The 24,519-nt window shown below is 42.9% G+C and overlaps 2 protein-coding genes across 2 annotated transcripts in view; both read left to right on the forward strand.

Annotated features, from left to right (window-relative positions):
- Nucleotides 1-12,458, forward strand: part of Smg1 (SMG1 phosphatidylinositol 3-kinase-related kinase) — a 78,005-nt gene extending 65,547 nt beyond the window's left edge. Inside the window, exons 56-63 of the mRNA XM_013011506.1 lie at nucleotides 2,137-2,289; nucleotides 3,285-3,464; nucleotides 4,113-4,340; nucleotides 5,087-5,298; nucleotides 5,442-5,548; nucleotides 6,499-6,678; nucleotides 6,759-6,865; nucleotides 8,041-12,458. Of these exons, the coding sequence (XP_012866960.1) occupies nucleotides 2,137-2,289; nucleotides 3,285-3,464; nucleotides 4,113-4,340; nucleotides 5,087-5,298; nucleotides 5,442-5,548; nucleotides 6,499-6,678; nucleotides 6,759-6,865; nucleotides 8,041-8,118 (1,245 nt within the window). The 3' untranslated portion in view covers nucleotides 8,119-12,458. The remainder of the gene's footprint in view (nucleotides 1-2,136; nucleotides 2,290-3,284; nucleotides 3,465-4,112; nucleotides 4,341-5,086; nucleotides 5,299-5,441; nucleotides 5,549-6,498; nucleotides 6,679-6,758; nucleotides 6,866-8,040) is intronic.
- A 2,001-nt stretch (nucleotides 12,459-14,459) lies between these two features.
- Nucleotides 14,460-24,073, forward strand: Arl6ip1 (ADP-ribosylation factor-like 6 interacting protein 1). Its single transcript, XM_013011686.1, has 6 exons — nucleotides 14,460-14,586; nucleotides 16,516-16,649; nucleotides 17,404-17,523; nucleotides 20,129-20,246; nucleotides 22,119-22,203; nucleotides 22,508-24,073. The coding sequence occupies exons 1-6, from the start codon at nucleotides 14,551-14,553 to the stop codon at nucleotides 22,624-22,626; spliced, it is 612 nt and encodes a 203-aa protein (XP_012867140.1). The 5' UTR covers nucleotides 14,460-14,550; the 3' UTR covers nucleotides 22,627-24,073.
- The last annotated feature ends 446 nt before the right edge of the window (nucleotides 24,074-24,519 follow it).

Below are 24,519 nucleotides of genomic sequence, written 5' to 3' on the forward strand. Positions count from 1 at the left end.
GTGTGCAGGGTGTCTGTGCTTGTTGTCCCCTGTGTGCAGGGTGTCTGTGCTTGTTGTCCATGGTGTGCAGGGTGTCTGTGCTTGTTGTTCCCGGTGTTGAGTGTCTGTGCTTGTTGTCCCTGGTGTGCAGGGTGTCTGGATTTGTCTCTGGTTTACCAACCACGTGAGCATAGAGCACAGTCTCTGCATTGTTAGGATTCATTTGACTTTGTTACTTTTTGCCCTCCATGGTAATTGAACCTTATTACTAAAAATTAGTTTGTGAAGCAGGGGTAGCGAGAAGTAGGCTTAGATATTCATGCTTTTAATAAATTTGCTAACTGTGCTTCTACCTTAAGGGAACCTCGCTGATTGAAGAACTTCAGCACTTCTTTGTTAAAATGTGACAATTAAAAATATTACATCTACTTTATTGTGAAGCTTGAACATGATTCTTGTCCTGTAGATAATGGTGTTTTTTATTTTTGTATTTTTGATGTCCAAGGCAGCGGAACATGTTTCTGAACAATTGCTGACTATATACTTTCAACTAAAGAGGGGAAAGTACTGCATTTTATAAAATAAGTAATCTTGAGGATTATGTATATTTTGATACGGTACATTCTTATACTTGATTATTCAGTAGTAAATGACATTGTTTTCTCTTTTTAGTGTATAATTACTTAGGTATGTTTCAAATTTTGAAATGAAACTTCTTTGGAGATGACTTCTTTGAAGATTGAAGTAACTTCTAGAAGCATATTAGTCAGACACAGAAGCTAGGTTCTCAAAAGACTTCCCCTCCTTACCACTGCAGCTCACTGCCTCAGGAGACTGTACAGTTTATACCAATTCTCCAGCCCCTTTTTGCTTTGTTTTTCAGATCAAGTCTTTTTGCTTGTGGCCAGTGTTGGACCATTATCTATGCTTCTCACATAGATGGGATCATAGACTGTGCTATCACACCTAACTAGGTTTTTGAGATGGTCTCCTTGAGGGTGTTGTTGGTTTTGTTTTTGTACCTCAGTCCTCCCATCTCCACTAAATGTATGTATGCATCACCACTTCTGGTCCTCAGTTTTTAAAGGTGGGGTTGGGATGGAGTAATTGCTTCCACTCAAAATAGTAAATAATGATATAACTTTGCTTTGTAAAACTTAATTTGGATTTTTTAAACTATTATTCATAATTTAACAATAAGTGACAGTCTGATTTTTACCTTTCACCAAGTATAAATGGACTTTTAAAAGAATTTAGCTTGGTAGGAATTTGATGTAGCAGGCTTTTAAAAACTATTTTTAAATCCAAGGCCTACCATGGGCTAAGTAAGCATGCACTCATTCTATCACTGAGTTATACTGCAGCCCCTGTATTGAGGTATTTTGCTTTTTGGCAGTACTGAGGTTGGCAGTACTGAGGCTAAATGCTTGCTAGGCAGGTGCGCTACCATTTAAGCGATGCCTCTATCACTTTCTGATTTTTAAAAAATGTGTTTACTTAGTTGTTTATTACCAGAAAAATATGGTTATTTTTTGAGATAGGTCTTACTTTATGTCTAAACTGGCCAGTTCCGCAGCCCTACTTTGTTTCTTGCCATTGCTGGATATCAGGCACACACTACCACGCCTAGCTTTCTCTTTTGACATGGGGGACTTAAAAGTCTGGCTTTGAGCTGTCATCTTCCCCATATTAGCCTCCTGTGTAGTTGAAATGGCAGGTATGTGCTACCATGTTGAGTTACTGTTTTGAAATGGATGTCTCATAAGAGTTTTTGCGAGGGCTGGCCTGGAACCATGATTCCCTGAATTTCTGCCTCTCAGGTCACTAGGATTACATATATGAGTCACGGGTGCCTTGTGGTGCTGGTGATGGAACAAGGTCTCATTCATGCAAGCAGGTATTCTATCACTGAGCTACATCCCTAGACTTGTTATGACTTCTCAAAGATTTCTAGCACTTGAAAGAGAAAAGGGAAGGTTGATGCTCCTCTGTACATTTTACAATAGTAATGTCAAAGTGAGCCCGGTGAGGCGGCATGAACCCTAATCCTGGCAGGAGGGTCACACATGCAAGGTTAGCCTGAACAGTGGTAGTACATGAAATTTTTGAGAGGAAGTAGAGAATGTCAGTATTCAGAGGTTCTGCTGGCTTTTACAGGAGAAACTAGCAGCCCTTGAAGCAAGTATCGAGCAGCGACTCAAGTGGGCAGGCGGTGCCAACCCAGCACTGGCGCCTGTACTGCAGGATTTTGAAGCAACAATAGCTGAAAGAAGGAATCTGGTCCTCAAAGAGAGCCAGAGAGCAAATCAGGTACTGTGGTATATGCTGCATCATCACTGTGCTCAGGTTCAAGGTTGTACCACTACTGGAAGTCAGCCTAAGGCAGAGCCTCTAATCTATAAGCTAGATGGTTACACTTGCCCTGGCTTTGGGCGGATCTCCAACCCTGTCATTTTCCTAGCTATTTACTGTTTCCCACTGAGGTATTAAGTAAGTGATTCATCCTCTGTTGAAAAATAAACACAATTTTAATTTCCTGTTTGTCTAAAGCTCTATATGCAGCTGAAGTGATCCAGAGATTGTAAATTTTTCCATCTGGCAGTAAAATGCTTTATGCTCCAAAACTTAGTGCTCTGCCAAAAGTTGTGAATGAACTTTGTGGTGATTTTGGGGGTAGGGAGTGGAGAAGGAATGACAAATCTCAAAAATGTATTATGGAAATTCTTAATCAGTTACAGAATCAGCTTAATATAATCATACAATTATCAACTCCTTATTTATACTCCCTATTTCTCCCCACCCCATGTTTAGTAAAAATACAAAATTCATGGCCTTCTAGCTAAGATTAAATGTAGTATAATAATTTGTACTTGTTAACACTATTATAGAACATGGCACAGTATTATTTACTAATGCCACTTAAAAATGGGGATGGTACTGCCAAATATCCAGTTATTATTTCGAAATTATACAAGAGTAGAAACACAGGAACATTCTGGCAGGTAGCCTTCTGAAATTTGGATCTAACATAAATTTAGCTAAATGGAATAGTTTTTTTTGTGTAAAAACAAATCATGTAGGAAATGCATTTACCTAATTGTTCTTACATGCTTTTGGCAATCTCAGAACTAATACTGTCAGATTAAACCATATACCTATTTACAGCCTTTTTAAAGATTTGGTCTATAAGCCAAGAGATCTGCACATTTTCAGGGCCTATTCTCATCAGAATTCTGCAGACAGTGGTTTTGTGTCATCACTGCATTCTCCTCCCATCCCTTGTGGTTCTGCCTCTCTTTCCACAGGTCACTTTTCTCTGTAGCAACATCATTCACTTTGAAAGTTTACGAACAAGAACTGCGGAAGCCTTAAACCTGGATGCTGCATTATTTGAACTAATCAAGCGATGCCAGCAAATGTGCTCATTTGCATCACAGTTTAACAGTTCAGTCTCTGAGTTAGAGCTTCGGTTATTACAGAGAGTGGTAAGTCTTGGTGGGAAAGAAATCTTGGTGCTTAAAATGATAAGGTCTTTGTGAAACTGTCAATCTGATAATTCAGTTGACATTTTTTGAGCATGATTAAAATCTTGCTTTTAGCCTTTAGGAATGCACCTATTTAACTCTATAGTGAGTGAAAAAGTGAAAAGGAGTTTAGAGTCGCAACCAAAGTACCAAAAAGTTTCAAAGGGAGGAGCCAGTAGCAGAGATTCGGATGGCACTGAAGACCAGGGGTTGGAGAAGGACTAACGGAAGATGCATGCCAGAAAGAAGATTTCTGCCCAGAAATACTAAGTTGATAAGTTTGTAGCTTATAGACTTGTGGGAAGGTTTTAGTTTATGCATTAGGATGCTCTGACTTAAAGAATTTGGGGACCTGGATATATGAAGTATATTTGTTATTACAAATAGATCTTAGCCTTTTAAGTACTATAGCCTATATGATCTTGCAGAAAGTGAGAATCTTCTTTTATGAAGACTGTTGAAATTGTTAGGTACTGTTTTGTAGGTAATTCATTTACTACCTCACAAGTGAGGGAACTTATTTATATTCCTGTCTTTTGGTGATGGTGGTGACAGAACTCACTGTTAAGTGAGGTAAGCTGAATACTCACACACACTTGTTTTGTGTAGGACACAAGCCTAGACCATCCCATTGGCAGCTCTGAATGGCTCCTGTCAGCACACAAGCAGTTGACACAGGACATGTCTAACCAGAGGGCAGTTCAGACAGAGAAGGAGCAACACATAGAAACAGTCTGTGAAACAATCCAGAATCTGGTGGATAATATCAAGACTGTGCTTACTGGTCATAACCGACAGCTGGGAGATGTCAAACATCTCCTCAAAGCAATGGCGAAGGTAAGACTAACACCATGGCGCTACAGTTCACTCTCTTACTTGGGATCACACCTTGTTTTTGCTTATGGAAAAATAGTGGCATTTTGATTTTCAAATCATGTCTTCCAACTTGTTTGCAGCTGAGTTAATTTCTGTTTCCAATAGCCCTGTTTAAGTAGATTGACTCAGTGTTCTTATCCTTTCTTCCTCTCCATACCTTTGCCCCCAAGGCACAGAGTTGACTCCAAAATGAATGAAATACTGTCTCTTTCTCCAACATCTACACAGCCTAGTTAATAAGGAAATGGAGCTTTTAAAAAAGGCTAAATCATTACAAAACAGTAATTTTGGGATGTTTTTACTTGGGATGTGTGTGTGTGTGGGAACTCTGGACCTGGGCACTGTCCCTGAGTTTTTTTGCTCAAGGATAGTGCTTTACCACTTGAGCCTCTGCCTTGTGTCCAGCTTTTTGATGATTAAGATAAGAAGCTTACAAACTTTCCTGCCTGGGCTGGCTTTGAACTATGATTCTCAGACCTCAGCCTCATGAATAGCTAGAATTATAGTCATGAGCCACCAGCACCTGGCTTTACTTTGGATTTTTATTCGTTCTAGATGTAACATTCTATACAAAATAAATAGACCTGTAGTAGGTAGTTTAAACTCACTGGGTTTGAAATGTTTTCCCCCTTTCAGTCAATAGGTGGCTGCCTTCAGAATAATTGGGAAGACAGCATTTTTCTTAATGAATACTGTGACATTTACAGGATGAAGAAGCTGCTCTGGCAGATGGTGAAGATGTTCCCTATGAGAACAGTGTCAGGCAGTTCCTGGGTGAATATAAATCATGGCAAGACAACATTCAGACGGTTCTATTTACCTTAGTGCAGGCTATGGGTCAGGTTCGAAGTCAGGAACATGTGGAAATGCTCCAGGAAATCACTCCCACCTTGAAAGAACTGAAAACACAGAGTCAGAGGTAAGAATACCTGTTGGCCAGAACTATTTCTAAAATTAAGTAAACATCTGGAATGCTAATTTGTCTCATTTTAATTTGTTTAGTGTTACTCATACTTTTGTATGTAGTTATTACTAAAACATTTAATAATTTTTGTATTTCAGTATCTATAATAATTTAGTGAGTTTTGCATCACCCTTAGTCACCGATGCAACAAATGAATGTTCGAGTCCAACAGCATCTGCCACTTGTCAGCCATCCTTTGCTGCAGGTAGGAGAAGATTGCAATTTGTTGATAATGTAGATGCTGAGATATTCAATTATATATGAGAGTCTAATATACTTAGATAAAGTCATTACATCTTTAAAGCGTTTCCTTAAATCCTGATATACATTAAACTCAATAGAATTTTTGGCTTATCTTTAAAATTATTCTTGTGATTTAAGTGCTTTTTGAAAAAAAAATGTACGAACTTATTGTGTTAGTACATGCCTGTAACCCCCAGCCTAGAGACTGAGGCAGGAAGCTCATGAGATCAGATCAGCCTGTGCTGTGTAGGGAGACCTTGTCTCTCTCTTTTTTAAATTTTTTTTAGATAAAATTTTAAGATATATACTTGTTGAAAATTTGGAAAAATACTTAATAGAAAAGCTTAGGGGCTGGAGTGTTGGTCCAGTGTCAGAGTGCTTGTCTAATAAGTACACGGCCTTGATTTCAAAGTTCATTAAAGAAAAGAGAGAGAAACAAAGGTGTGGCTTATTCTAGGTAGGGTAAAAACCACTGCACGTTTCCTTACTTTTAGATGGATGTGTGTGGAAGTACACAGGATTATTTCACAAATGCAAGTGCAGTGCCTGCCTGCTCTATTTAATATTGAGTGGAGAGCTTTTGTCACTTTTTAAAGATTTTACAGCATACTTAGTATTACTAAGTATGCCACCTCAGTTTTTTCATTATTGCAGTTAAGATATTGATTTTTTTTTTTTGATGCTGCCACAAGCTAGTGAATAATCATTGGTAGATCATATCTGAACATACCACAGTTTAGGCTGTTTATAGGAAGCCAATTGCTGTGTCAAGAGATAAGGACTTTTAAGGTTGTAAAATCAAGTTACTTAATTTGATTCAGTTTTGGGTATTTACTACAGCCACATTGCTTTCTTCTTTGTTCTTCATTTCCTGTTCACATGTAAATTGAGCCACCAACACTTTTTCTATAGCAGTCCGGAGCAACACTGCCCAGAAGACTCAGCCTGATGTCATGTCACAGAATGCTAAAAAGCAGATTCAGAAAAATCTTGCTACATCAGCAGATACTCCACCAAGCACCATCCCAGGAGCTGGCAAGAGTGTTGCCTGCAGTCCCAAGAAGGCAGTCAGAGACCCTAAAACTGGGAAAGGTAATTAGTGTGGGTGAGGGTGCCCTAGCATTTCCTTTAGGGTTGTCATGGGACTTAGTTATGTTTTCATTGCTTCATAGCTGTACAAGAGAGAAACTCCTATGCAGTGAGTGTGTGGAAGAGAGTGAAAGCCAAGTTAGAAGGCCGAGATGTCGACCCGAACAGGAGGATGTCAGTTGCTGAGCAGGTGACTTAACTCTTTAAACCTGAGCTACATATTTTAATGCTGTGGGAAAAGTGTGGATTTAAGGATCTTTGTTACACATTTCCTTGGTGGTTCATCAAGGAAGGTGGCAGGTGCTGGTGGCTATGCTGTAATCACAGCTGCTGAGGAAGCTGAGACCTGGGAAATGTAGATTGAGGCCAGCCAGTCAACCAGCAAAAAATAGACCTGGAGGTGTGACTCAAGTGGGATAGTTCTTACTGAACAAGTATGCCAGACAAGTTCAAGCCCTGATATTTGCAGCTGACAGAGAGTGATGACAGACACAGACATGAGGAATGTAGACGCTTGTGTTTAAGATTCACAAGGAGCTCAGCGCTGTCATCATTACACTTTGACTTTCCTGTTAGTACTTTCCTTCTTCCTCAGTTCTCTTTGAACCAAATTTAAAGGGGACCCACTCCAGTCTTCTGTGAGACTCATTGGCATTTTTAAGAGTTTGAAACCTGGAGAGGATGTCACCTCATTTCTCCAGGAATGTCTTCAAAGCCTCCTGGAGGGTTAGTGGGTTTTTTTTCCAGCCAATACACTGACATTTTCTCTTTAGTATTACTTACTACTTTATATGTAAGTTTGAGAATGAGTTAACCTCTAGCAGTTTATTATGAAAATTCTTAAAACCTATAGAAAAGTATGCCCTAGACTTGGTAGTCCACATTTGTTTCATCATTCTGTGTGGTAACATACAAAGAGCAGGTATGGGCTGAGGAGAACCCCCTTACATCTTTATCTAAAGACACTTTCCCAAGATGTGTGTAGCCTCTCTTCCCTCCATAGAAGCTACCTGTCCTTTGGGTGATTAGAAACTCTTAGGCAACTCCTAGAACTTGTGCACAAACATGTCATTTCAAGTTCTCCATGGAGCCCAGGTACCAGTGGCTCATAGCTGTAATGCTAGCTACTTAGGAGGATGGCGGTTCAAGGCCAGCCTGGGCAGGAAAGTCCATGAGACTCTTATCTCCAATAAACCCCAGAAAACTGGAAGTGCCACTGTGGCTCAAGAGGTGGAGCACTAGCCTTGAGCTGAAGAGCTGAGGGATAGCACCCAGGTCCAGAGTTCAAGCCCCCCAATCACCCCCCCCCCCAAAAAAAAAATCAAGTTCTCCATGGCTTTTAATCTTGTCCACCTCTTTTTACAGGTTGACTATGTCATTAAGGAAGCAACTAATCTAGATAACTTGGCTCAGCTGTATGAAGGTTGGACAGCCTGGGTGTGAATGGCAAGACAGTAGATGAGTCTGGTTAAGCGAGGTCAGACATCCACCAGAATCAACTCAGCCTCAGGCATCCAAAGCCACACAACAGTCGGTGGTGATGCGACTGGGGGCTTACTCTGAGGAAACCTAGGAAATCTCGGTGCACTAGGAAGTGAGTCCTGCAGGACAGCTGCACTCAGGGATACGCCCAACACCGTGGCCTGCAACCCCAGGGTCAAGGGTGAAGAAAGCAAGCTCACCGCCTGAACACGGAGATTGTCTTTCTGCCACCACCGCAGCTGCAAACGTGTCAGGAGGTTAGCTGAGAGAGAAATGGGGATGCCGCAGAGCACAGAGTGATTTGGAACTCCACTCCACCTGACCCTGTGTGTGCAACCCAGGAAAACAAACCCCGCACAGAAACAGAGAAAACTGGGGCCGCGAAGAAATCACAGCCAAGGAAGATTTGATGCATCCAGATTCTGGAGAAATACTTGTTGCTTGGCAACAGTACTGGTTGGGTTGACCAGTAAGTACAAAGAGGCTACGCGACATGAATTTCAGAAATGGACTGAAAATGGAGAGCTGTGTAACAGATACACTACATTGGAAGAACTGACTTCTGAAATGAAGGGAAAAAAAAATCCACCCCACCGATACCTATTCCTTCCCGCCCCTCTCCTCCCTGTTTACCTAATCTAGATTAGACATCTTCCAGATCACTTTTATTTCAATCCTTCTATTTCATATACTTCAGTCTCAATGCTGTTAAGTTACATTTGGAGAGATAAATGAATTTTTCCCAAACCACTGATAACGTGGAAAATTCAAGGATTGTTTAAAGGCGTGATGATCACATACAAAATGTAATTCTGGTTATTTAAGTCATTTCTGTGATTCTATCATGTGCAGTTTCCAGAATTGTCACTGTGCATTCAAAAGTGATGAATCTCCCCGAATTTGATTTAATGTGCACTCCCCTTTCCTTACGGTGTGCATTTTTTGGAGGTCATTAAAATTTTTCCTCTTCTGTGATTGCTGTAGTTTCTTTTATAGATAGTAGCTAATCTGATGTAATCTTTTACCTTTAAACAAAACCAGAATAGAACACCTACCTATTAGAGTTATACATTGTTGATGACAGATTAACAATAAAGTGATGTTCTGGTGGAGATAGAGTGAAATGTTTTTTAATTCAGTTTTCTCATTTGATACTTTTAATTTACAAAGTGTAAAGTTTTGCACTGTGACATGTAAATTAAAAGTGCTTTAGTTTACCTAGCATTTTAGGACATGTACACGAAATGCCAGCAGAAGTGAGAACTACCATCTTTTAAGTTCCGTTACTAGTCTGACATTGCTTTACCTACTGTGTGCATAATCTTCCTAGCTTGCTGTTCAGTAATAGAGAATTCATGACCAAGGTTTCTTTCCACCTAGCATCAGATCTTAGTACTGGTTGACATAAACCCTTCATTAAAATAATAAATCCACCCTTTGGGTCGTCAAAATCACACAGCAACACAAAATTGTTTGGGCACATCTCCCTTGCACTGGAGTTGTGGACAGTAGTCACGTCATGTCCTGCTACCTACTCTTCAGAGGAGGCAAGCTTGGAGGGTACTAAGGAAAGACTCCATGGGCTTGGCATTCCCTGTGTTCTCAGGGCCATTAACCTGTAATCTTTACCCACCAGAGAATGAATTTCAGTTTTCAGTACCTACTTAATACTTCCAAGTCTTGCAAGAAAGTGGGTGTATTCTTTAATTCCCATTTGTCCAGTGGCAAGTTTAAAGAATCCAGGGGACCAAAGTTTATTTTCCTGATTTTGAACTCTCATTTTCACTGTCAAAACAACCTTGCTGGAATAATGACGCCATATTGTATTTTGCAGGCTGCTTGACTTCCTATTCGCTTTTTGGGGTTATTGTACTAGCCACTTGATTACCTCTGCTCTAAAGATTGGTCTTTTGAGCAAATTCTCTGTCACCAGGAGAAAACCCATGCACATTTGTTTGTCCATAGAGGTAGTGTTCAGAAATTGCATCTTCCTATGTGGGTAAAGATGAGTGAAATAGGTGAATTTTACTGCCCGTTTTCAGGCATCAGAGGTACCCGGCACCTTATCCAAGCATAAACAAGACAGCTTTATTTCAAGAAACATGTGCCTCTGGAAAACTATCCATCACTTGTATTTTAAAATAGTCCCTTAGAGAACACTGTGGCGTGTACAATATGTGTGTAGTTAGTTATAGGGCTCCGTTCACAGAGGACTTCAAAGGGTGTTCTTCACTGCACTCTAGGTAAGACTCTTCCTTTGGTGGGTTTGGTGGCTTCTGCACTGTTGCGCAGAGCCATCCAGTGTGAACTTTGGTAAAAGGCCTTGTCAGACAAGTCAGGGCCGTGTTTGGGGGATTATTTTGTGAAATAATGTAACATTAGAGTGCTATAGTTTTGAAGTCATATGCTTGTCGACAGAATACCATGGAGAACCAGGGATATGTCTTTTGTGTCTATCCCCCTTTTACTCCCCCCTCTCGCTTTCTCCACCCCTTCACTCTCTTCCAAGATTCAGGGGGTACAGAGTAATTACAACCTTTTCTTTTCAAAGTACCCTTGGAAATTGGAGTTTTCTCTTAAATGTTGTCTTTAATTGGCTAGACTAGTCTGAATTTTTAGTTGATTGTGGGTTTTTAATAGTGTAGTGGAGCTATTTCTGTTTTTCTACTCAGTGTGTCTAATTTCTGTTTCTGGTCATGAGTTCGTAACATAGTTTTTTGAGTGATGAGGGTTCTTTTTTGTCTGACACTTGAGTTTTTTTTTTTTTTAAGCTAAGTGAGATTTCTGTGTGCAAACTGGCAGTCAGACTCTTGATTTTCTTTCCTGAGTTGCTGTTTTTAGAGCTCAGTCCCCAGGTTCTGGGGGAGGACTTGTACTACAAAGAAAAATATCCATCACTTCTGCCCTTAACAGCTTAGGAAGTAGTTTTCTTAGTATTGTCCTGTGTTTGGTGTTACCAGCATTGTGGTGTTTTTGATTTTTTAATTGTGATTGTTCTGATGTGTGAAATTTAAGGAAAGAGCCATTTTTAAAAAATGCTGAGCAGGGCAATGCAAGTACAGCCAAATATTAGAGTTGATGTGCAATCTTAGGTCCTTAGTTCGGGGTACTGTAGGCAGTGCTTTGAATCAAAAAAGTCTTCCTGGCCTACTTTTTTTCCTCCACTTTTTTGTATTACTCTGGGGGCTTACTTGTTTGGCAGTACTAAAAATCAAAGGAGCTGGTTCTTCTTTTCTCTGGATTCTTTTCATAGTAGTAAAAGCACCTACAGTTAGCTTGTTACTACTTACATACAGCAAATACCAGTGAATGCATTACTATGAGCACATTTAAGCATTTTTTAAAAAATGTATGTTTAGTATTAACACCAGTGTCCCATTTTATATCTTGCTGAGCTTATTAAATGCCAGTAGATTTAGGACTAGAACTTTTCCCTTTTAAAACAAGGGTCTCTTTAAAGAGGTGAATTTTGCTTTCAGTATTAGGGTGGTAGAGAGATTTCTCCTGTGGGGAAAATCTAGCATTATGAAAATTTCCAAATGTTGAAGAGGGAGAAATTCACTATATTATGAAGCCCTGAAGGTTTGCTGTGATTTTCCTGCTTTTTGGCCTGGATAGCAGTGTCACTAGCTTTATTATTAAAAGGGTAAACTCACTGAGAGAAGCTTTTTGGGTTCAAGTGTTAGCTTGTAAAGCAATCCCTTTGCTTTCCATGAGAATTCATCTGGGCTGACTAGGAAAAACTTGTGCTAATGTAAAAACTGTCAATTAGCATTTTTGAAGAAATGGTAACCTCTTAAAATTGCATGTTCTGAAATGTAGACATTTAGAATGCTTTTCTTCCCAAACAGGCTGATTATACATATATACATACATACATATTTTTCTTTTACTGGACAGTTGAAGTTTCAGCTTCTGTTTCAAGTTCTTGTGTCACTTATTTTTCTGGTTTAAGTTTCTCCTGTGTTTCCACCTGTAATGTCAGTGGCAGCGATCTCACACCTCACTTGTTTTCTCCCTTATTATAAGAGCAAGTTGAGTTGAACTTAATCTTCTTGTCCTACAAAACACTGTATAAATAGTGGCATCTCTGTATAAAAGGTGGAAATACCTCCTCATGGACATAATTTTGTGATTGTATTTAAGATTAAAAGTTGAATAAATCACACCAGCTTCCTGCAAAAGTTGATAATGCATCTTTTGGAAACAAAAATGCCTACTGAGCATATTTGCATTAACATGGCGAAGATTGTATGAAATATTTGTTTTTCAGAAAATAAAGGTTCAGTCTTAAAAAGATACAACATTTAAGGTCTGAATTTATTGAAGTAGGTTCCAGAAAAACTTAAAGACTTGGATCATGATGTCTCCTCCCCAATGCCCCTTTAAGCACTGTTTACCTTCAAAAGTACTGTAACCTTCTCAAAGAAGTAAATGCTTTCAATAGTATTTTTGAGCAGCACTTGAAAGAAAATTTACTTCAATGGCAAAATCCATTAAGGGCCAACTTAATAAAAGCACAATTTTGGAAATGAAGTAAAAACTCCAAATTCTTACTGACAGATACATATTCCTTCAGAACTCTGAAGGAAAACAGGAAATGTTCTGAAGATTACATTTCTTGCAGCAAGATTCCTCTAGAAGGATTTAACAGCTTAATCATCCTGCATATTTTGAAAATTCACTTCCTTTGTGGTACAAAAACACAGAAGAAAGCTGGCCACGTGCCAGTGGCCTACTCCAATACTAGCTACTCAGGAGGCAGTGATCTGAGGATTGAGGTTTGAGGCTGGGAAGGAGGGTTGGGGGGAAAGACAGTGGCTCAGTGATAGGGTACAAATATCATAAGGCAAAAATGCTGAGGGACAGTGCTCAGGCCCTGAGTTCAAGCCTCAGTACCAGGAGGACCAAGACATGTCATGTTCCAGAAAAACCTTTCTTCTTAGGTTGTACACCGGGAACTTGAGTAAAAAAACAAGTATTCTGTAGCAACAGCTGAGCTCACAAAGTAGATCTGCTTTTAAAGCTTAATGCAGGCTCTCCTTTGGAAGTGGGTATGAAGTCACTCACCCCGCAGTGAGTGCTTGCGTCCTTTTAAGTTTTCTTGTGAAGAAGTGGAAGACGGCTTGCTCCTCCAACACATTTCAGGGCGTTAAGATCTTCCCCAGTGTGTGAGGGGGAGGGGGTCCCAACAGCTGACTAGACAACCTGTCTTCGACCCCAACATTTCCTCACGCAAAGGCTTCAGCGAAGTGCTGGCGTTGGTGCAGATGTTCCCCTTTCAGACCCCACTCTTCAAAAACGATCGGTGGCCAAACAAACACCTTTCCAGGACACTCAGTCCTTCCGCCTTTCGCTCCTTCATTCAGGAGGCAGTTTGGGACCTGTTTGCTAATTTCTAGAACATTTCTTCACGACTTGCCTCAACTTTCCAAAACCTGGCAGGCACTTGGAAATCATTTAAATTCAAATCCCGTCAAAAGTCGACCATTCGGGGGTAAAAGCGAATCGATCCGACACACCCGGAGAGACCACCCTTTCAGCGGAATTTTGCATTCAACAAACACCGACCGTCGGTATTGAGTGCTGAAACGCTGGTTGGAGGTGTCGCCGCAGCCGACTTCCTCCAGCGCCCACAGCGCTCCGGCGGCGGGTCCACTGAGCACCTCCCCAAACGGCCGGAAAACACACAGCAGGCCCTGGCTGGACAGGACTTCCCGGGAACACCGCCGGGTCAGGAGGTCACGGTGAAGGCCGGGTCGGGGCAGGAGGCGGCAGCCTCGACCCTCCGCCCCCTCCGCCCCGGCCGGGCTGGGGGTGCCGGCTGCACGGTTCCCCCCACCAACAGGCGGGCGGCCACCGGCGCTCAGCTGTCCCGTGTCCATCCTCCTCCCGGCGTGGCACACTTCTCCCACTCGGGTTTTCCGACCGCGGCTCCATCACCCCCGCCGGTTCCCCGACGCAACCCAGGTGGGAACCAGAGTCCCCGGGGCGGAAGGGGAAGGTGGGGAAGGTCAAGACCGCGCCCCCCCCCGGCGGCGGCAGTTGAACGGCTTCCGGCCGCTGTGGGCGGGGCACGCCCCCCTGGACGCTGATTGGCCAGCGTCCCTCCGTCTGGAGGCTGCCTCGGCTCTTCTCTCTCTCCTTTGACCTGGATTTCAAGCCATGCGCTGTGCAGCGGTTGGTCTAACTTCCCCGGAGGCTGAGCTCGAATGGTCCAATGAGAAGCGAGCCTCGCAAAGGCTGTCGGGAACGACGGCCGGCCTATATAAGCGGCCCACGGGGCGTTCCCCCGCGTTGGGGTCGCCGTGCGGGAGTCTGGTGGGCTGTTGGGGCTGACGGTGGCTGCCGCTCGCTCGCTCGCTGGGTTCCTCGCTTGCTCGCTCGGGAACGATGGCGGAGGGAGATAACCGATGTACCAACCTGCTGGTGAGTGCTGGGTGCCCGTCCGTCAGGAGGCGTCCAGGCTTGAGTGGGCTCGGCGGGGCCGGGCCCGCGGTTCGCGGGGTTCCCGGATCCGGCCCTGACGCGTGTCTCCGGGGCTCCCGGGGGCGGGGGGCGGGCTGTCACCGGTCCGGTAGACCCCCGAACGTCCCCTGTGGGGACTCGCGTTGAATGACACGAGTAGGGTCGGGGTCGGCCGGAAGTGACCCTGGGGTGCAGACGGAGCCGGAGGCCTGGTCGGTGGCTTTCGGAACCCCCGGCACCACAGCGGGCTCCTCCCTCCTCCCCCTCGGGGATCTGAACTTGCCTTCGTTCTTCCCTAAAAACCTGCGCCGGCGTGGAAGGTCAAAGGTTGCCGCGGAGGAGGGGAGAACTGGCACCACCTGGCTCGGCGGAGACCCGCGGGTGGGGTCCAGCCGTCCGGACCGCGGCGGGCGCGGCGTGCGGGGGGGGCGGGGGCCGCGGGTCACAGGGTACTGGAGACTACTTTTAGAGCAATCGGGGAGGCCGGGGAAGTGCGGGAGGCAGGGTCCGGGGAAGACAGACGTAGTACGTTACAAAATTGACCGCACCGTCTAGGCAAGGATGGGAAGATAGTTTTGCATTTCAACATTAGGCTTCTCCTCCCCTCCCCGACCCCCATAAGAGGCAGCGGTGTACCGGAGTGGGGAAGAGAAACCAAACTTCACTTTGGGCTTGTGCACCTCTAAGATGCCTCATGGATAAGTGCATTGAACTTTTGGCTGTGCCTGATTGTCTCTTTGCGTTGGTTTTTATAAGCTCATGGCCTCTTCTACACTCACACCCCCGTGGTTTCCTTAAAAAAAATTTTTTTTTTCCTCATGGCTCCTTTATTTAAGAGGATTAGCTTAGACACAGAGTAGTTGCCCAGGTTTGTCGTGTTGAAATGGCAGATCCTGGCATAGAGATCATGATTCCCCCAGCCCAACTAGTCCTTCCTGCAAAGCAGTCATTATGACATTAAGAAAAGTGAGCCTCTGGCCTTGGAGTTCTGCGTTCCAGTCTGCTAACCACAGGGCATCTCAGTTTCTTCGTCTGTAAAACAGAAATAGTAGCAATACCTTTTTGGGTTTGGGGAAAAGTTAGTTGAAGTATAAACATATAAAACAGTTTTCCTGGGACATGAAGTCAGGAATTTTGAGGCTACCCTGGTGACAATTGTATAGCACAGACAAGATCTTTATTAAAATGAATGTGAGTTATATCCAATTTGCATATTTCCCAGTGATGAATGTACCCAAATACCTGCTAAATCCCCTTTTTTTCCCCTGCCATAGATCAGCTCAAGGGCTTTTGAGACATTCGCTCATTCTGGAGGTGTGCCTTGGCTGTCAGATTTGCTGGGCAGTTGGAGGTCTAGTGGAATTCCTTGATAAGTGTTCAGAAACAGTGTTGAGGAGATACCATTGGGTTCAAAGTGTCGTATGTAATTAGGGAAAGTGGATGGATTTCCTTACTTCTGCACTGACTGCCAATGTTTGATTCTAGCACAAAGAGCTATTTTAGAGATTGAATGTGCTGTTCAGGGAAAGCTTTCCTAATGGGTTTAGAAGGGTTTAAATCAATGAAAGGACAAAACAGCAGATCAATTCTAACCACCTGAAATAAACAAACTTTAACCTTGGGCAATGCCCTGTGACTCTTTGTTTATGAATTTTGGGAGATTAGTTAACTGTGTTGGGCTCTTTTTGTTTCAAATTCTTTAAGAGTTAGGGTTTGAGCCATTAAAGTTTAGGGTGTTTTTTCCCTTCCCCCTGTTTCTCACTGCAGAGATTTAGATGGTTTAAGACAGTGAATCGCTTAAGAGGTGTTACTGTATTCAGTGCCTTGGAAGAATCTTACTCTGTAGAAGCCACAAAGGGTCTGATCACATTAAATGTGGGTCCTCTGTAGGCTGCGGAAACTGCGAGTCTGGAGGAGCAGCTGCAAGGATGGGGAGAAGTGATGCTGGTAGCTGATAAAGTCCTGCGGTGGGAGAGGGCCTGCTTCCCACCTGCCATCATTGGTGTGGTCTCTCTGGTGTTTCTGTAAGTCAGCTATTGGGTTACTCGGCTATGTAATACATAAACCCTAAAGAAGTCTCTTCTCATAGGCTCGTTACCTAGAACTTATGCAAATGCAACCTATTCCAATTCAATAAATCATGACTCTTAACTTGCCTCAACCCCCCTTCCCTGACTTTTTTTTTGGGTTAGTCGTGGAGCTTGGGCTCGGCTTGGGCGCTGTCCCTGCGCTCTTCAGGTCAAGGCGAGTGCTCTACTGCTTGAGCCACAGCACCACTTCCCTTTTTTTTTTTGCCTTTCCTGGGCTTGAACTCAGGACCTGGGAACTGTCCCTGAGCTTTTGTGCCCAAGGCTAATGCTCTGCCACTTGAGCCACAGCTCCACTTGTGGCTGTTTGGTGATTAATTGGAGAGGCTCATAGTTTCCTGCCTGGGTTAGCCTCTAACCTGCAAGCCTCAGATCTCAGCCTCCTGAGAAGCTAGGATTATAGCCATGAACCACCAATGCCTGGTCTTATTCTTAAAAAGCATTGAGGACCCAAAAGAGCTTCTAATTTTTTATCTTTTCAGTAACTGTAACATGACATCATGATGTAATGAAGCCTCTTGAAAAACCACTAAGTGAAAATGTGTAAATGACAGCAGATGCTGGCTCTCAGAACCTTGGACTGAGGGAATAAAGTCTTCGGTTAGGAAGAATGACTGCGCTTTTCCAACCTCAGCTGATTTCTTTCTTTCTTTCTTTTTTTTTTTTTTTAAAAAAAAAACAACAACAACAGGATTATCTATTATCTAGATCCATCAGTGCTGTCCGGTGTTTCCTGTTTTGTTATGTTTTTATGCTTGGCTGACTACCTTGTTCCTGTTCTGGCGCCCAGGATTTTTGGCTCCAATAAATGGTAAGTGGCAAAGTGACTTGGCAGTCATTTTGGAGAAGTTACTGATTTTGGTGGTTGGACTTATATGCTATAGTCGTGTAGACAATTCTGTAGCCATCAGGTATCATCAGATACATTTATTATTTTTATGTGATACTGAGGCATTGAGCCCAGGGCCTCATGCATGCCTGGCAAGCACTCTACTGCTAAGCCACATTCTTAGCCCCACATTTATTACTTTTAGGTGAGGAATTTCTTAGCTGATTTCAGCTAGAAATCATGGATTTCCAGTGCTTACATCTCCATAGATCCTTTATGATCAACCATAGGCTTAATAGAGCTCATGTTTTCTTTAGAGTTTTTTTTCAAAGTCATTTTTCTGATGGAACTCAGTGTGCTTTCCATAATCGTTGCAAATTTACATTTGCATTGATATTTAAGATAGTGGAATAATACCAGCTTCACAAATGAATGAATATGAAAGCTAGTTAGTTTTGATCCACATTCATTTAATGTTATTGTTTTGTGGTGTGGAGCCCAGAGCCTCATACATGCTACAGATACACTGTACCCTGTAGCTTCATCTCAGCCCTCATTTAGCAAATCTGTATTAATTAAACAGCTAATCTTTCAGAGTCCTAGATAATTGTGACATACTGTGACCTTTTCATTTTCAGATTGCTGGTGGGCTTAAGACGAAGTTGCTCGTACATTGACGTAGTTAGCCAAATGCATAGCAAATGCATAGCTCAGAAGATGCACGCTGTATACAAGTGGTGATTGCTCTGGTTCATACCATTCACTGTGTGATTGTTTTGTGTTCCTAAGATGATTGTTATATAGTCAGGATCATATGAAAATGATTTTAACTTCCCTCTACATTGTTGAATTTCTCACCTTTCATCCAAATAACCCAGTTGCTAGCAGTCTTACTTCTCAATGTAGAATGTTGCTTAGCATTCGGGCATGTGTGAACACATACATATACTCCCTCACACACACTTTGGTCCCCATTATAGGGTGTGTGTGAGCATTTCCCCAAATGAGCCATACTACATGTTGGAATGGATTCTTTCTTGTTTATTTATTTTACATTAGATTTCTACTTGTGCCTTTAGAGTTTTTTGTTTGTTTTTTGTCTGTCAAGGAGCTTGAACTCTGGGCCTGAACGCTGTCCCTCAGCTCAAAGCTAATGCTCTACCTCTTGAGCCACAGCACCACTTCAAGTTTTCTGAATGGTTTATTGGAGATAAGAGTCTCAAGGACTTTCCTGCCCGGGCTGGCTTTGAACCGTGATCCTCAGATCTCGCTCAGCCCCTTGAGATCTAGGCTCTTTAGTTTTTTGTTTTTGTTCCCAGATGATAGCAAATAATAAAATTTGGGCGAAAAAAGAAGATTTTTTTTTTTGTTTTTGTTTTTGGTCCGGTCATGGGGCCTGAACTTTGGGCCTGGGCGCTGTCCCTCAGCTCTTCAGCTCAAGGCTAGCACTCTACCACTTGAGCCACAGCGCCACTTCCAGTTTTTTTTTTTTTTTTCTTCTGCTTATGTGGTGCTGAGGAATCAAATGCAAGGCAAGCACTCTACTATTGAGCCAACTTCCCAGCCCAAAAGAAGAATTTTAAGTGTGTACTTTGTGGCTCTTTAAGCACACATTCACATTTTGGAAGTGTTTGTGTTAGTTGTGGGCTCAGTAAGCATGTTTCCCTCAAAGGATATTTCCCTCACTGGATGGGTTGGTAATGGGACGAGGTGCCTGGTGATCAGTTCAGTGCTAGAGACAGAGCCTGGGCCTTGCACAGGCTACAAGTCTAAGCGCTCTAGCATTGAGCCCCACCGCAGCCCTACTGGGCAATTTGTGTTATTTCATCTCAGTGGAATGATGTTGTGGGAAAGAAGCACAGAGACACCATTTAGCCTTGACCGTGGGCAACATAGAAGGGCTAATCAGTTGCAAGAAGTTCCTGGGCTTTGTAGAATCCTTGTCAGTTTGCAGCTGCAATTTCCCTGGAGGCCTGGAGGAGGGAAGGCCCACAGAGGTCATCCTACCTACCGTCAGCCTGTAAGAGTGCAGCAAAGACAATACAGGCTTGTTTGTTTGCTTTTAAAATCAGCACCTGGAAGAAATAAGGCTTTCTCAGAAGGTCTAGCTAGGTTTTTATGGCTCTTTAATTTCCCTCACTAAAGAACTTGTGTTTGAGCTAGTTCTTACTGCCCTGGCATCAAATGTGTGCAGCCTAGTCGATGTTATGCTTTGAAAACCAGTAGTGATATCCTGCTGCAGAGTTTTCAAATACTGAACTTTAGTTGGATGCAGGACACAGATACAATGCAGGGTTTAATAGAATCTGAAAAATGTATGGTAATAACATCAGATTTATAAAGTATCTTAAAGGTGCAGTAACTTTTCACCTACATAGAGGTAGTGGTGAACCAATATTTCTATTGAGTCTCTTTAGAAGATAGTCAGGGCTGGTCATGTAGCTCAGTGATAGGGTACTTGCCTAGCATAGCCCAGACTTCAGTCCCCAGAATTGAGCTGGAATTACCTCTTTTAAGTCTGTGAGAATGGTATGTTTCTGTGTACTGCAGACACCTGCTTATAACAAAGAGGAAAATTGTTTTTTAGGACTACCGAACAACAGCAGAGATTCCATGAGATTTGCAGCAATCTAGTAAAAACCCGACGCAGAGCTGTGGGCTGGTGGAAACGCCTCTTTACAATAAAGGAAGAGAAGCCTAAAGTGGTACTTTTTAGTCTTATTCTTTCACTTAAGTGTAAAGCAAAATTGTAAGTTTTGTTTGGACTTGACTGCAGTCCAGTGATAGCATTTTTGCTTTAATAGTTAAGTAAAAGGTTGGGGGCATGGCTCAGTGGTAGAGCTTCTGCCTGCCCAACTAATGAAAGAGCCCTAGTTCAATCCCAGTACTTCCAAAAACAAAAACAAAATCGGCATACGTTCTTATTAACCTGGTACAACTTGTAAATGCATTCATAAATACTCAGCTAGGTATTGTAGCACACACCTACAAGCCTCGCACTCGGAAGCCTAAGGCAGGACAATTGAATTTGACATTATCTGACTCCTAGAGAAAAACTGTCTCCAAAAAATAATATTTTTCTCTATTAGACTGAATCATTGAAAGTTACAGATTATGTTTTACTCTTTTTTTTTTTTTTTGGTGGTGGTGGTGGTAGGGCCTAAATTCAGGGTTTGGGTGCTATACCTGAGCTCTTTTGTTCAAGGCTAGCACTCTACTACTTTGAGCCTCAGCTCTACTTCCTGTTTTCTGGTGTTGAATTGGAGATAAGAGACTCAAGGAATTTTCTGCCCAGTCTGACTTCAAACCACAATCATCAGATATTAGCCGCCTCAGTAGCTGTGATTACAGGTGTGCGCCACCAGCACCTGGCTCATTTTTTATTATAGTTGGCAATGTTTTGTTTCTTTCTGCCTTTGTGTGTGTGTGTGTGGTATTTGAGTTTTTTTTTTTTTTTTCTAATTCAGGTGTTGGCTTGCTTTGCAACACTCAAAACACTTGAGCCCAACCCTAGCTTTTTTGTTTTACTTTTCAGGTAGAGTCTCAGACTTTTCTGAGAGCTGGCCATAGACTGTGATCCTTCTGTATAGCTGGAACTACAGGCATACACTACCACATTCAAGTTGGCTTTGTGAGATAGTCTCAACTAGCTTTTTTGCCCAGGCTGGCTTTTGAACCACAATCCTCCTGTAGGGATTATGGACATGCCTAGCCTGTTTCTTTTTCTTGCTGAAGAAAGTACACTCTAACAACACAACACTCTCAGCTTTACATGAATCAATAAACTTATTGATTGGTACATAGCATAATTTACATTGTGAAACATTTAATCTATACATAGACTTACAGTCTAAGAGGAAATGCAAATCAAGTCTTATAAAGTAAATCTAGAGTTTTTTATAGGTTTTGTAGATGGCATAGATTTATTTATTTTTTGTCAGTTGTAGGGCTTGAACTCTGGGCTGGGCGCTGTCCCTCAGCTCTTCAACTCAAGGCAAGGGCTGTACCACTTGAACCGTAGCGCCACTTCTGGTTTTCTGGTGTTTAATTGGAGATGAGTCTCATGGATTTTCCTCCCCAGGCTGGTTTTGAACCACGATCCTCAGATCTCAGCCTCCTGAGTAGCTAGGATTACAGGTGTGAGCCACTGGCGCCCAGCTCTTTTTCTAACCTTTGAACAGTTAAAGTTGTGTTATGTTTGACTTTTTTTTTTTTTTTTTTTTTGGCTAGTGCAGGGGCTTGAACTCTGAGCCTGGGCTGTGTCTCTTGAGTTTCTTTTACTCACAGGTAGCACTTTACCACTTGAGTCACAATGCTACTTCTGGATTTTTCTGTTTACATGGTACTAAGGAATTGAGTCCAAGGCTTCATACATGCTAGGCAAACACTACCACTAAGCCACATTCCTAGCCCCTGGTTTTTGTTATTAGCATACATTAACTACATGAGAGAGGGGTATTCATGGAGACATTTCTATGTCATGATGTATGTACACGTGGGAAAATGGTGACACTAACTTGCTAAGTAGCCGATCAGGTCTGTTCTTGGGGTTGATAACTTTTCATTTCCTTTGCTAGTACTTTCTGAGCATGATCATCCTTCTTTCTGCTGTGGCTTGGGTGGGACAGCAGGTCCACAACCTCCTCCTCACCTACTTGATTGGTAAGTCTGTGCAGATCAACTACAGGCACATGGTGGTCAGAGAGGTCCAACTGCAGGTTGGCCAATAAACAAATACCCAAGTATTTACCGGGTTTAAGAAACTGGCCAGGGCACTTGGGGGAGATGGGAAGGTGATTGAGGACTGATGGTCCTTGGTTTCAGGAAGAGGGAAAGGCAGCTTCCTAACCAAGATAGGAAGTGATGTGCCAAAGGGAGAGGGATACAGGAGGGTAGGGGAGCCCAGGAGAAGAAGTTTCTGTCAGATGTTCATGGCTGCCTCCTAACTTTGTGTGTTGCTTTTAAGTGACTTCCTTGCTACTGCTTCCTGGACTAAATCAACATGGAATCATCTCGAGGTACACTGGAATGGCCAAGAGGGAGATAAACAAGCTTCTCAAGCAAAAGGAAAAGAAAAATGAGTAGTGTGTTGTGGCTCGTGGAGTCCAGCCAGCCCTGAACACTTTCTTCCACGCTATCTGGATTGTACAATGTTACACAGTAGCGCTTTGCTCTCCTTCTCTCTGCCCTTAGTTCATAGGAATTCACACTTGCCCAGTTAGGCCTTGTGCGTAGTGTCTTTAAGTCAAGTGTAGCTGGGTGAGTTCTTGTTAGTTGGCCTTAAAGGGACAACTTGCTAGTGAGTGTGACCTTGATTTTCCTCCCCAGGATCAGCATTTTGCTTTAGAATAATAGGATGCAGTTAGCAGTGACTTGGGATGCAGGTTGACATGTGCACTAGCTACGTGGACCATAGTGGCCCGTGGCTACAGGAAGCTGCTTCCACAGTCTGCTCCCAAACTGCCTGGCTTCATGAATATAGAGAACACATTTACTACTTGTGAAAAGACCAATCAACATTTAGTCATTCCTCATTCTGTCTCTTGAGCATGGGAGAATGCCCAGGGAACAAATGAAGTGCATTCCGCACCCTCCTCAGCACGGGTGTCTCCCCGTGCCTGTCCAGCGTAGCCATATCTAGGAAACACTGGTGATGTCCCTGTGAAGATTTTGACAGGACTAGAGTGCTCTTCCCCTGGCTTCTGCCTCAAGTTGCTCAGTCCTCAAAGGCTCGGGACTCCTTACTTCAAGATTAGAGTTGGGTTTGTAGCATGCCTGTTAAGGCAAAAGCAGTGAGACCTCAAGTCTGCAGTAGGTTAAGACATCTGTGACTTTTACTCCAAGACCAGTCAGTCGGGGCACAAGTCTTCCTATGTTTAGTTCAGATTCTCTGCAGTAGAAAAGAAAACAATCTACAAATCTTAAGACCACAAAAAGCCTTCAAAAGCATCAGAAATTGTGTTCGGCGGCCACAGGTTTGCGTAGGGGTAGCTGGTATCTTCCTCCACTGTTTCTCAGAAACGGCCGTGGCTGCTGCAGAGAGCAGACTTGGCAGGTTGGCCTTTGATGTAGATGTGTGGATTTTGTGACTTGGAAAGCTTCTCAGAAGCACCCTTTCCTCTTAGCCCCTAGGACTTTAGTTGAAATTTGTAGGTTTGAACCCGAGGGCCAAACTGTGACATAGTTGGGAACACTTGGTAGCCTGCTGATTCGCGGTGACTAGTTTTGTGGACAAATTGCACTGATGCTTGTTCACCGGCCCCTGCTGAAGGGCCACCTCTTCCCTTCCTACCCGCTGTAAATTTGCCACCCATCCTGGCTTCCGTGCTGTTTTTTTTTTTAATGTGTCCATGACAACTACCTTAATTTTACATGTTTCCTCATTGTAAATAAGCTGTCTTCCTATCTAGATTTGTGTGTGTGTATGTGTGGATACATGTTCTACCAAATGATGTACTTCGGCGGTTTTAATCCTGCATTTCTTCTATTTTGTTTTGTGTAAAAGGGGGAAAATAAAAACATCTGGAACGAGTCCTAGTGTGTCCCTTACTTGGTCACTAAGCCTTGCTTGGCTTAGTTCATGGGATTAGATTTATGAACCCAGGTGGTGAACTGCCTTGCATAGTCATGACACTCTTTGAAGGCACTCCATAAGAACACAAAGTAGCAACAAGTTCAACTGTGTTCATTCAGCCAATAGCTGGCAGCTGTCCTGTGGGAAGGGAAGCAGTGTGATGGGTGAGGGTGGCTGGGGGAGGACAAATGGGGGTTCAGCCTGCCAACACATGGGCCTCAGACCTGGCTGCCTGTTCTGCACAATGGTTCTTGGTAAATTGTGGTTGGGTGACATAATTAGAGTTCACACCAGATGGCTGTATCTTTGGATGCAGAGGGAGTAATGCATAGCAGATTAAATTCTGATCTGTTCTACTGAAGGACTGAGATCTTTCTTTGCAGCCTCCTGGGTGTGGGAGTGAC

The sequence above is a fragment of the Dipodomys ordii genome, unplaced genomic scaffold (assembly GCF_000151885.1).
Source record: "Dipodomys ordii isolate 6190 unplaced genomic scaffold, Dord_2.0 Scaffold14, whole genome shotgun sequence".
NCBI classification, from domain to species: domain Eukaryota; kingdom Metazoa; phylum Chordata; class Mammalia; order Rodentia; family Heteromyidae; genus Dipodomys; species Dipodomys ordii.